We start from the raw sequence: 13,233 nt of genomic DNA, 5'->3' as shown, positions 1-13,233 counted from the left end.
CAGCTTATCTGGATTTTGAACTGAACAGAATCTTGTCCCCGTTCAAAGGTACAGAGTCAGGTCAGCTCTGAAGAAGACTTGCTGGATGGGAGCTACTGATGTTGGGAGGGACACGTAACCACTGTCACTCATCAGAGCGCCAATCCGATGATTAAGGATCATTCTCAAACGGCATGAGTAGCAGGGCTAAGTCGTTCAGGAGTGGAGAAGGAGAGGGTGCTTGCAGTGCTTCCCGTAAACCACCCAACCACAGCAGCTGTGTTACCTGCTTGGGTTTCTGCTCTAGTCATTTGGAGAACGCTCCCATTGCAGGGGTGCCCATCTCAGGTATTAGGGGCCAGTTCTCAGCTCCTCTAGAAGAGCTGCTTTTTCTCCTAAATTAGTCAAGCTTAGTTGTAAAGGCCTACAGTGAAGCAGTGGCAATACCACTGTCAAAGCCTCTTGTTTGACCCTGTCAACAATCTTCCAGCGCAGGAATGCTCTCAAGGAGCAGGGATGTACAACTAAATGTTTATTAAGTTGCTAGCTTCACTATGTTTTCTAGGTTCATTAGGTCTGTCCCTCCATTTACATACATAAAGGTATGTATATTGTAAAGAATTGCATATGCATAAAAACCCCAGACAAAATACAAGGTAATTCACGTTACTGCTAGTACCCAGGTCAGCTCTACCAACAAACAAGCCTTCTTAGACTCACAGCCATGACACAAGCAAAAACAAGATAAAAAACCAAACATAAATTCCCTGAAGGAAAAGGCCTTCTTTCAATGCCTTGTTTTTCCTTCAATCTAGCTGTACCTTGCATTCATTAATGCAGAAGTTAATGCAGATGGTATACGCTGCCTGTGGCCCCACAGCGGACTGAGGCTACTATAGCCTGTTGGTGTAACATGACTTGTCTTGTATTCACCTCACAAATTATACTGCTACCTTTATGTAACCTTGCACATATATATTTTGCATTCAACGATTTGTCCTAAAATATCTTATCAACTTTCTCTCTTACTCAGTCAAAACATACTTTTGCAAGTCAAAACCACTTTACAAGTTTTATTAGCCTCCTCCCTTACTAATAACAGACAGTTGCTGTGTTAAAGATAAGCCCTTCTCCCCTGTATTAATAATCAGAGCTTCTCTGGTTGTTTGTCCTTTGCCTATTTCAAACCCAAAAGATTCTCTTAGGAATTTTAGCATATCTGTGAAACTAAAGATTTTTCTTTGTGTGCAGGCAACAAAGGATGACTTATGCTTCTGCAAGGCCCTTTCACTGCAAAGAAGAGAGCTTCTGAAACGCAGGCCTAGCCAGGAGCCATTTCTGGCAAGGTCAGAGGAGCCAAAAAAAGCAAATTTTCCTTAACAAAAAGCCGTGAAAGTGTTTGCTGGATGATTCTACTTTAATTTCTCTGGAAAGCCTTATGAGGTGCAGGAACTAGAAGCAAATGTTTGGAAGAGGAGAAACAATTTCCTAAGTGCTAAGAACATAAGGAAGTCACAGATCTTCCTCACCCTCCGGTGTCAATGCACTAGAAGGGCCCAGCAGAGCCACCAGCTGGAGAGAAGATAGATGGTTTTGTTTTGTGTCTGAAAAACACGTGAAGTGTTGGAAGCCCAGAGCACCCCGATTTTGACTGCAGGGCCAGGGCTATTATGAGAGTTTTTGCCCTTTCCCAGCCCATCTGGCCAGGAAGGAAGTCAGGAATGAAAACCTGGGGAATGCTTTTCTATATTGTACACACTTAACAAAGAGAGGAAAGGGAAATGGAAAATAAAGAGGAGACAGAAATTCCCGAATTCAAACTTCATTAAGAATATACTGTAGTTTTGCTTAAATAAATCCATTCTGTTTCAAACCCTAGCTACTAAAAATTATTTGAAACTGCATGGCATGTCAGAGCCAAAACCCTGGGCAAAATATTAAGACTAAGGTCAGATTAGTGATAAAAAGCAATGGCTTTCCCCACCCTGTGAGAGAATTTAGTGTAGACATACGAGACACAGAAGATACTGGGTGCTAACCACACAGACTTGCAGTCTTCCCCTCTTCTAAGAAATACCTGCAAACGCTCATCTCAGTCATGATTTGCAACTAGAAATGGCCATTTTGCCAAGGGAAATAAATCCATTGAACTTTCATCCTCCAGTATCTCAAGGAGCAGAGAACAGGCCTTTAGAGGTCCCCTTCTCATTAAGGCATCAAGCAAAGGGTCTTCAAACCAGTCACTCAGCCACTGATCTGCAGACTTACTTACACAGGAGTATTCATATTTTGGATATGTTTTCCTTCCACTGTCAGTGTGAATGCATTTCAATACATGGTGCTGTTAGTGGAAAAAAAAATCTATAACTGTGAACCTACTCTTTGTCATCCTTAAGCCTTACTCCAACAATTTCATACTCCTCATATTTAATTTTGATTAGGCATTGGAGAAATGTGTTTATTTATTGCTTTATGATCTGATAGGATCCCTGCATGCATTCATACTGAGGCAAGGTTAGAGATCTGCTTTCCTGGAAGAAGAAGAACCAAAAGGCTTGTTGGGGTATTTCAGGGATATGGAAAGGTGGTGAAAGGGCAAGGTCCCCTGCCACAAGGATGAGAGAGGTGTTCTAGTTTGCTTGGCTAAGTTGAGCAACCTGCCCTGTGCATGGGCATGGCCCTCATCATCCTGTGCTGGTGGGACAGCCTGGGGCCAAAGGACTGGTTAGTGGAGCAGTGTCAGAAACTGCTGAAATGTCACTGCGGTGGCTGGGAGCTCAGCACTTGACTACAAAACCTGCCAAGCAGCAAGGCAAGTCTGTCATCTCCCACAGACCCAGTCAAACCATTGTTGGAACCTCAGGCTTGTTCATTTTTTTACAGTCACTTGTTCACCAGGGCTACGACATAAATAAATCTTGAGCCAAAGGCTGTGGGTTCACAGCAGTTTAAGACAATCCATAACATGGCTGCTTTGGTCATCTCCTCCCCAAAACATCAGTGCCGCACCCACCCCCACCTCCAGGCTGCCATTGCGTGGCTGACCCTGGGGCAATCTGAGTCAGGGGCAGGAGGGTAGAAGAAGGTTTGTGCTGGATATAGCTCTCCAGCCTGGCTCCCTGCTCAGCTCGGTGAGGCATGAACAAATATTTGACTTGGATTGAGCCCACTGGCACCAGTCACCCTGAATTACTCCCTGGAGCTGCTTCTTCTCCAGCAAGACCAGAGGTCCTCATAGGTGCATAGGTTCCTAAATGGGACACAACAATGAAGCACCTAAAGTTAGGCAGTGTGAATCCAGGCTAGACCTAGACAGCTAGGTCTGATAGCAAAGGGAGATGCCAGAATGCTGGTCTAAGGGGCTAACCCCTACCATCCACCCCTATCACAAGCTGCTCTTCACAATACCCCTCAGGCGATCTCTACCACAGTTTCCCAGCCCAGAGGACCCATCCCTGCTGGGAAGGTAACACAGTCACTTTCCCTTTTGTCTGGAAAGTTTACAAATGAGATCCAACCTAAAACTAACTTCTAATCCTTAGAAAGGATTAGAACAGAAGTTCAGTACAGAATTATACCAAAATGTCCTGTGTTACATATTTGTCCTCTGGACAGCAAAGAAAGTCATCCAAAGCCAAGCTCTTTCCTGCCTGCTGATTCAGCAGGAGAAGTTCGGAGTTTTGCCTGGTTTCTCTTTTTGTGGGGGGTATAAGGAGTGACGAATTCCTTGGAGAGAACTCGGGGGGGGGGGGGGGGGGAAGGATAGAAAGATTCTTGGCAGGCAAGATGAAAGGCTGGGCCAGGTCCCAGGCTGTTGTTTAGTCAAATATGTAGGACAAATTTCTTTTGCCTAGAAGTCTGCTAGCAATTTGCAGAATAGTGTTGCAGGTAGCCAGCAGAGCTGTCAGTCTCCTGACTCTGCTATGTTTTGCTCTCTCTGTTTCCTTGGTGAATTTTCCAAAGCAGCACAAAATTTAATCCAGTTCACAAGGGGCTGCAGCTGCTTCCAGTTCTGCCCAACAGCTGCTTTTACAAGACAGAGGCTTCAAAAGACTGGCTTTCTTCAGAGGGCCACAAGAGCGGTGTACCTCAGCTGTGTGGATTCCCTAGATTTTGCAAGGTTTTCCCAGCATTCAAAAGGTTGGATGTATTCAGTTGGTTTCAACAAAGCACTTGAAATTCCCCAACAGTTCATTAGCCTCGAAAAAGCAAATAGAAAGTACTAACTAATATGGTAGTGAGATAATTTCAAGCAGTAAGACAGGTCTTTCAACCCTACCAGGAACAGTGTTGACCAACAGAGCCCAACAAGTCACCTAGAGCAAATACCAGGAGCCCTAGCCCTTGCAGAACCATTATCTGAGGCAGAATTGCAGCCCTGTCTCAGGGGACAACTCTCAGGGTGTGGTTTCATGCTCCTCCTAATCCAGGGCAACGGCAGGGTACTGCAGAAAGGGAAGTCTCCTGACCCCACTTGTACACGCTCCCAACACTTTACTTTTGCTGCATCTCTTGCTTCAGCTGCAGAGGCTGTGTAAACGCTGAGGAAGCTGGTTCAGCTCTGTAATCCGTTAGGGAACTCATCTACCAAAAAGAAAAGGCTTTCTGAGAACTGGATTCTGTTCCTGACATCACCCCAAACCTAACGGATGGTCTGGGGCAAGCCCGGAGTTTAACTGCTTAACAAGGATCCAGGGGATTGGGCTACAAAGTATATGACTATAATCAAATCAGCTCCATGAGCTCGAGCTTCAGTTTCCCTTTCTAGAGCAGCAGTAGTAGACACCTGCCTTCAGCTGGTTGTTGGGAGGTTTAATATTCATGAAACACCCAGAGATCCCCTCATACATACAGGGCCTTTATATTAATCATACAATAGCATTACAACTAGTGAAAACACCTTGTCCCTTTTAAAGGCACCAGTAATGCAGAAAGCAGAACTCCTTTACTCAGACGTAAATATATTCCCTGTTTAGCAGAAAGGTGATGGAAAGTCTGGGAGAGGCACACAGATCTGCATGTATGTATTGTTCTATGTGAAAAGAGCTGCATTCCATAGCACTCCCTGACTTGCATGCATCTAACAGAATATCTATTTAGGAAAATGTGACTAGTATAACCAGCAATGTAATGCTCACATCTGCTAATCCTTTGCTGCTCAAGTAATCATCTTCACTTGCAAAAAGATTTATACTATTTTGGGTGCAGGCAAAGAGGAGCTAAGCGCTCCAAATCTCACGCAGCTGATATCTTGAGGGAAGCATTGCCTTAACATTCCCACTCCAGCAGAGTATATTGATGCAGGGATCTCATTTCTGGAGGTGGGTAGAATTATTTTACATAGCTCAGAGAGGCACAAAATGGACAGAGGAAAGGCTTGTGGCTACAATATTTACCATATTGGGTGATGCCTGTAGCTTTATTACATTTGCTCAGCTTAAATACCGCTGCTTGCTTGACCACAGCTGCTTTGCAGTGCTGTTTCATCATGTACTTTCACACACACACGCACACACCAAACTTCACAGTTAAAAAACACCAGCTGAAAGCTTGCCTTGCCTCTCTGAGAAGCAAGCACCTGACTACCTGGGATGGATTCTGAACTCAGCCCCTCTCCAACTCTGGCGAGTTACTCTGGACTAACACCAGCATGTGGCTCCAACTCAGCCGTGTGCATATTTTTGTTTTAGGGATTCCCTCTGTCAGGGGGGAGGATGGGGTTGGCCCATGTGTTCCTACATTGTAAGAGCAGATCATGGAGGGAAAGTGGGGTGCTGAGGGTCTTTGCAGAAAACACAGTATACACACAAGCAACTTTGTGTAACAGCCCCACCACCCTCCACGACAGATGGGGTGCAACCATCGCACACGGACACCACTTCTCAACCCTGAATGCTACAGGCAGCCCTCTCTGGCAGGGAAGTACAGAAATGGTTTAACAGCCAGGTTTTAACCCCTGCAGATGCTGTACACCCTTTTTGGCAGTTAGCTCCTATGGATGCCTGCCTGCCTGCTCAGCTGTCTTCTCACTGCTTTTTCTCTTTGTGCAGCTAGAACAGTGCCCGAGCCTGGGTGTGCCCAGCACCATTACATCTCCCACTTTGCATATAGATGCCCCTGTAACCATGAATTCTAGAATACCCCACTGCTGGCTGGCTCTCCTAGAAGAGCTGCACACCCTCATTCAAGTGGTGTGCATGCAGGACAGGACTCAGTCATATATATCTTAAGTGCCTCTTTGAATTCACAGGCACAAGTGCCATTCCCTGTCCCCTGCAGCCCGTGGTTAGTAATTCTAGTAAACTGACCTAGCTTTTAACAAGTCCTACACCTCTGATATCATAGTCAGTAACCCAGGCCATGCCCACCAGGGCTATAAAGGCATCGCCCCCTCTCACTCAGCAAATTCTGGAGAAGAAAGCATCTTCATTAAATCTGTTATGTACCACCTGTGCCCAAATTTTAAGAAAGACATTTTCTCATACTGGCACACAGGCTGCAATGATATTAGAATATTAATGTTTGAAGGTTTTTAAAATTATAAAATACCTAACAAGCACTCCAGACCCCTCCAGCTCAGTAATAATGATCAACAAATTTTCAGCGACAAAAAAATCACTTACCTGTCCACATACAACCCCCCTAAAAGTTTGCAGAAATGTAACTGGGGAAACAAAGGATTGCAGAATTTTTCTCTCTTCATCCTTAAATTAAACATCGCATAGAAGCAAATTATTTCTCCTAAAAGTGACATAACTCATTGACTAGAAGAATTTCTGCTATATATCTTGCAACGCTGAGAAACTGATGTACACACCTCCTCTGAACAGAAAAGTGGTTTATAAGCTCTTCTCTAAACATCAGTATTATCTTGCCTTTGCCACCTTAAAAACTCTTGACAAATTTCACTTAATCAATTCGTATGTTGTTCTGGTGATTGTAGTGCCGCTACTCAGTTATTATTCATATCTGTGACAACTTGTGGTACGGGGAGGGTAAGACCAGCAAGCACGAGGTCTTGACGTTTCAGTTCATTTTTGAAAATAAGCACAATTTACTTAGGGGTCTACTTAACTACTCATCTGTATTGAAATAGCATCCCCAGTCCTCCCTAAGGATAAGGGCATGTTCATTGCTGGAGAGGGCCCTTACCTCAAGCTGGTTCAGTAATCCTGTGTGCAGCTGTGGCAAACGGACATGGCTACAGCGTCCCTGAGGAGAAATCCATGCACAGTGCCACTGCCTTGGGGGCCAGGTCTGGTGTGAACTGGCAGCCAGTCAGAACCCCATGGATGAAGAAGTTGGAGGAGGAGACAGGTGGATTTTGTACTTGGTTACCAGAAAAGTGACTCTGTAGGGACCAGAGCCAGCTGTGAGAAGTTACAGGAGCTCCTTGGAAGGTGCATGTGGGGGGGGGTGGGCACACAGAATTTGAATCCAAAACAACTGAGTGATTTAGTCTAGCTCCTACTTGGTTGTAGATGAGGATTTACTCAGGAGATTCCACTTTAGTTACCAATGGTGAAATACCTGCCCAACACTACAGAAAAAGTTAATCTCAAAATTAGGAGTAGGAAGTAATCTAGGACACAGGCTGAACTGCAGACCACTGCTTAGACCAGTGCATACTCTGAGATCCAAGATTTGCTACTTAACTGCCTTTTTAGCATGACTTTGCATTAACTGTTTCCACTGGTTCTTGAAGCCTTCTTAAAACTACTCTTCTGCAGCAAATTATAGTGTTCTTCTATTCTTGTTTTCTCATTTTTGACCTATAACTATTCAGAAAGAGAAATCTGAAGTCTTCATTGGTAGTATGAATACTTCAAACCTACAAAATATTATGCTTTTTTTTTTTTTTTAAATGACCAAACATCTCAGGTTTGTAACTATGCCTGCTTTAATTCCTCAGAGGTGTCTTCCATGCAAGGCCCCAGATCAGCACAGTGATCTATGATCTAACTGCTGCTCTGAACACCATGGCTCCCAAGACCGGGTCCACCCCAGCACATCCCACACCCTTTGACGGCAGAACCACTGATGATAATATGGCAAGAGGGATTATAACCTCTCCTTGGTCTTCTAGAGAACATATGGTAAATGTGCTTTCCCCTGGTTCTTTCAAATTCTAAATCTTGTAATGACTTCTTAAATATATACATTAATTGTCATTCATTTGTAATTCCTCACAAAGGGCAAACTAAGCAATCACAAAGGTACATACACCCTTCCCTACACAGGGGGAATACTTTTGTGATACAGTTGGGAAAGTGCCATCATCTTCAGGGACATCACAGGGCTTTTGATGACCATACCTATCCTCTACTCACAGACCCATCTGCACTAGAGTTTGGTCAGTCATTCCAAACAGCTGCCTTTTCTTTCTAATTACCCTTCCAAAGAACTATTTCTTTTTAATCCCAAATGCAAAAACCCTCCTCCCTTCCAAAATTATAATGGCTAAAGGTCTGCGATGGACAATATTTCATCCTAGGTTCACTAAGACACTTTGGTTTCTGTGCTCGTTAGCAATCAAAGCAGCCAAGCATTTAAAACTCTGAGAAGTGAATCTTGCTGCAGCTTCTTTTTCTAATGGACTGAGTTTAGGTATTGGCTTCTATGTCTATTTTTAAGGTTGTATTAGAGATCCTTCTGAGTCTCACAAGCCTATACTGTTGATCTCAGAGAGGTTGCCTGTATTTAGTGATGGATGAGTTAAAATATAGTCCTACTATCATTTGGAAAAATGCTATAACATAGATAATCTCTGAGATATCTGGACTATGTACACATGGTTTGAGAAGGGGTGGAACCAGCCCAAATTTGTGCCAAGCAATGCCCATAACTACTCTCCAGGACACACTGTTCTACATATATACCTGTACGCACAGAGCAAGACAGACGCATGCACACATGTGTACATTTTTCAGCCTGTGCTGCCTCTAGATTTGGAGGTCAACAATACAAACCAACACATAGCCATTTAGGACAGGAAATGAAAAACTATATTTATCTGAAACTGTAATAGAAAGGAGGTCTCCCCTCAGCATCCTTTTCTCCAGGCTAAACAACCCCAGTTCCCTCAGCCGCTCCTCATAAGACCTGCTCTCCAGACCCTTCACCAGCTTTGTTGCCCTTCTCTGGACACGCTCCAGCACCTCGGTGTCCTTCTTGTAGTGAGGGGCCCAAAACTGAACACAGTATTCGAGGTGCGCCTCACCAGTGCCCAGTACAGGGGCAAGATGACCACTGCCCTGCTCCTGCTGGCCACACTATTCCTGACACAAGCCAGGATGCTGTTGGCCTTCTTGGCCACCTGAGCACACTGCTGGCTCATGTTCAGCCAGCTCTTAATGAACATCCCCAGGCCTTTTTCCTCCAGGCAGCTCTCCAGCCACTCTTCCCCAAGCCTGTAGCATTGCATGGGGTTGTTGTGACCCAAGTGCAGGACCCAGCACTTGGCCTTATTAAACCTCATACAAGTGGCCTCGGCCCATCAGTTCAGCCTGTCCAGGTCCCTCTTCAGAGCCTTCCTACCCTCAAGCAGATGGACACACCTGCCCAATTTGGTGTCATCTGCAAACTTACTGAGGGTGCACTCGATCCCCTCATCCAGATCATTGATAAAGATATTAATTATAATAAGATATTAAACATTTAAAAAGACTGGGCCCAAAACTGAGCCCTCGGGGATACCACTTGTGACCAGTCGCCAACTGGAAGGGTACTTACGAGAGTGGTTCTCTAGTCTGCTCCACACAGGAGACTGGACTTGACAATCAAAACAGTCCCTTTTGAAGCTAAAAATCTGTGAGCATATGACAGCTGTTCAGTTTCCAGATTCCTCCAGTGCTTGACCTCTTTACGTCTACATTCATTGCATGAAATCTGTCAACTGTGATGGTGGTTTTTGTGCCAAAAAGACATTTCACTGAAAAGATGCACAATCGTTACTCTATTAGGCAGCCTGGTGCCCCAGAAATGAGAACCACTCATCTCAGCTACCTGAACCAGCCATTATCCCAAAGGACTATTTAATATTTGCCTATTATTATCTGTCTCAGCTCCTGTCTGCTCTCCTCATCATCTCCTCCATACATTTGCCAGATGTTGGAATGAAAGCATATACCTTTTCATGAAGCTGTGGTCACCAGGCTTAATCAGTTCACATTTCTCCAGATGTTTTGTGATCTCACCACTTATTAATGTTCCTACGAGTTAGCCTGACTCTAGGTCAGAATTACTGGTTAAATTTCCCTGTTTCCCTCCCAACCCATTTTGGAAGAATTTTATTAGATTGATTTTTATCCAGCCCCTGGCTACTCTTTTCCCCACATTCCTCTCTGAGGAGCTACTAACTCTGGATGCAGATTTGTCCCGTGTCTTTTGTGCCATGTCACATGTGTAAGTCAGCAGAACCTCCTTACTGATTTGCTATATACAGAATAGGCCCTTCAGTCATTACTAGGAATGGATACATGGATACTTTCCAAGTTGTTAGGGTACTTTTATAATAATTTGTATTGTCATAGTTTTTGTGCATGTGAGTAAGCTTTCCCATTTAATTAATAACCTGAAGACTATGGTGAATAAAGGTGCAATCTCAGCAATTGCTCATGCAATTTTTGTGCACAGAATTTTAAAGTCAGGTCCAACTTCTCAATCGGCAGCTTGCCTTATGTTACCATCTCTTTTGAAAGCTACCAATTTCATCTACACACACTTTGTGCAATTGACACCTAATTAAATGTGACCATAACAGGTAATCAGCTAAACATCACTTAGACATGTCTCTAATTCTGTAGTATGTTGGATGCCACAAGGTATGCAAGCTGAAGTGTAATTCTGAGGATCTTCAGCAATATTGTGGCATGTAAACCTAAGTTCCTTTTTATGAGTGGGAGATAGATTGAAAATAAAGACAGTTGATGAAATAAAAGGCCGTTCTGTTAAATTGTTCAGATGCTCATAAACTTATGGACAATGCATGCATCATGCCCATTCATGCTTCAATATTCCTGCAACCACTTGATTTACAGTCCAAATCCAGGGTCTATGGCATGTTTACTTTCTCCTGCAGCTCTAAACTGAAAGCAAACCTTTGCAAGAATGTGGCTCCTTTCAGACAAGCTGAAAAAGAGGTAAAGAGTATAAATCTTCCAGTTTCTCAGTACTTGGCATCTTAACTATCACAAAAGCAGGGAATATCTGCAAAGTGCAAATTCTTTGGATTATCATCTGCTAAATTCCTCTTGCCGGTCTACAGGGATTGGATTCTTTCATTTTTTCCTTATGGCTGCATGATCTTTGTCCCTCAGTGTTTAATGTTAGGTGGAACTGAGGAATTGTACCTTGGAACAGGAGCGTCATTGTTCCATTTAATGTAAACAACTGAACAAGGCAAAAGCAGTGACAGTTGTAATGCAGGGTTCTCACTCCATGTGCATTTTTGGAAACAGTGCTATGGGGAAACTACAGCACACTAGCCTGTCAGCAGCAATTTTATCCCCTTTTTGCCTGAGTATGCTCCGAGTCAAAGGGGACTGACTTGCAGCACACTCAGTGACTGAAAATGCAAGTATCCCATTGCTATCCACCTATACAGCTGCTTCTACCGCATCCATCACAGATATATCTGGGAGCTTTTATTCGTGGCAAACAGGCTAAGTGTCAGACAGATTGGAAACACTCTTAATATCTGGTATTATATGTTTTTCCAAAGGGGGGTGACCAAAGTTTTCAGCAGCTATGTAATTTTCCTGATTGTTTTCATCAGGAAACAGAAACGCTCAGCTTCAGCATGCGCTTTATGATACAACCAAGCCTCGGGTGGATTCTAGCCTGATCCTGGAACCCCAGCAGCTGATGTCCTCCCAATCAAAACCCATTTTCTCTCCCACTACGTTTTCTTGGTGATCAGTCCTGCAAGGTGTAGTGTCTGTTGGACAGGAGTAAGGACAGCCTGGAGTCTTTTCCTAACAGAAAGCACATCTGAAGTCTCCTGGGAGTCTGCAGACAGGGTTTGTGTGTACCCTAGTGTGCTGGAGCTGGAGTGACCATAGGGATGAGCCCTTATCCACTTCTCAACATTTCAGGAGAAACAAAGCAAGCCTCCCAGAAAAGATTTGTCATGTTTCCAAAAGCACAGAATTCCCTGTCCTTTGCCCTAAACTGCAGCTTGGAATTCACCCTTCTTCTCTCCTGAATAGCTAAGATTCAAGCTAAATAAAGGTATTGCAGTTTGTTTTCAGCTGGAACATGTTATCTAAAGGAAATACTGTAGGTTGCAGTACAATCATGCCACACCATTGTGATTGTGTAGCTGATAACTCGGCAGCCTGCTTGCAAATGCAGCCGAGAGCTCTTTGTTAAGCAGAAGGAAAGCAACAGTTGTTAAAAATGAGCACTCACTAAAGATTCAGGACTTACCCTGAGTCATCCCTGGCTCCCTTGTCTCCTGCTGATGTTTTCATCATTACAGCAAACTTTAAGACACTTTCTGTTTCACAGTGGCTTTAGAGTTCCTTGGTAAAGAAAGCAATTCCTTTCCATCGCTGAGAAGAACCTCCACATCCTTAGGTTTTGTACTGAAAATGATATTTCAAGGGGCAGCAGGGGGAGGATGTTTAAAACCAGCTTCAGAATCAGTAGTATCAGAGAGCAGAGGACTAAAAAAGCACTGAAATGAAAGCAAACTACCAAGAAGGTCTGATTTTAGCCTCTCTTATTTCTACTTCCTGTATTTATACGAACGGGGGATTTCAGGAAGAGGCAGTCTTTGGTGGTCAAGGGTGTGTGCGTGCGTGAGTGTGTGAGCCATATTTAGTAGTGAAGGCAGGTTAACATTGTTAGAAAGAATGGCCTGGGACTGTCAACTTAGTTGTTTCTCTAACTTAAGTAAGTTTTGGGGAAATTTGCTTTACAGACTACAGGTATATCAGGAGGCAACAGAGCACGGTGAACTCTGTAAAGGATTTTATAAGGCAGCAAAGCAGTAAGTCTCCATCTGCAAATTCCTGAAGCATGTGTATTTCTATTGCTTGAGTAACTGGAACCAGATGGAGCTTGGAAACCTTTATATTTACACAGGACCTGAGAAAACGAAATGTTTAACATTGGCAGAGGACAGCTTTGCAAAAACATTCCCAGTTAAAGCAAAAGCTAATGATAAGGTTTTAAGACTGCTAGTAAATGAACAGCTACCCATGCTGCGAAGCTCCAGTGCGTCTCAGAACACATGTGACCTGGAGTTAC

At 43.8% G+C, this 13,233-nt stretch overlaps 1 protein-coding gene across 1 annotated transcript in view; it reads right to left on the bottom strand.

Annotated features, from left to right (window-relative positions):
* Positions 1-12,729, bottom strand: part of RIN3 (Ras and Rab interactor 3) — a 71,435-nt gene extending 58,706 nt beyond the window's left edge. The window contains exon 1 of the mRNA XM_064460604.1: positions 12,409-12,729. Within this exon, the coding sequence (XP_064316674.1) occupies positions 12,409-12,455 (47 nt within the window). The 5' untranslated portion in view covers positions 12,456-12,729. The remainder of the gene's footprint in view (positions 1-12,408) is intronic.
* Between the last annotated feature and the right edge of the window lie 504 nt (positions 12,730-13,233).

This window comes from Phalacrocorax carbo, chromosome 9 (assembly GCF_963921805.1).
Source record: "Phalacrocorax carbo chromosome 9, bPhaCar2.1, whole genome shotgun sequence".
Lineage (NCBI taxonomy): Eukaryota > Metazoa > Chordata > Aves > Suliformes > Phalacrocoracidae > Phalacrocorax > Phalacrocorax carbo.
The sequence above is the reverse complement of the archived record's forward strand: the minus strand, read 5'-3'. Positions and strand labels throughout refer to the sequence as shown.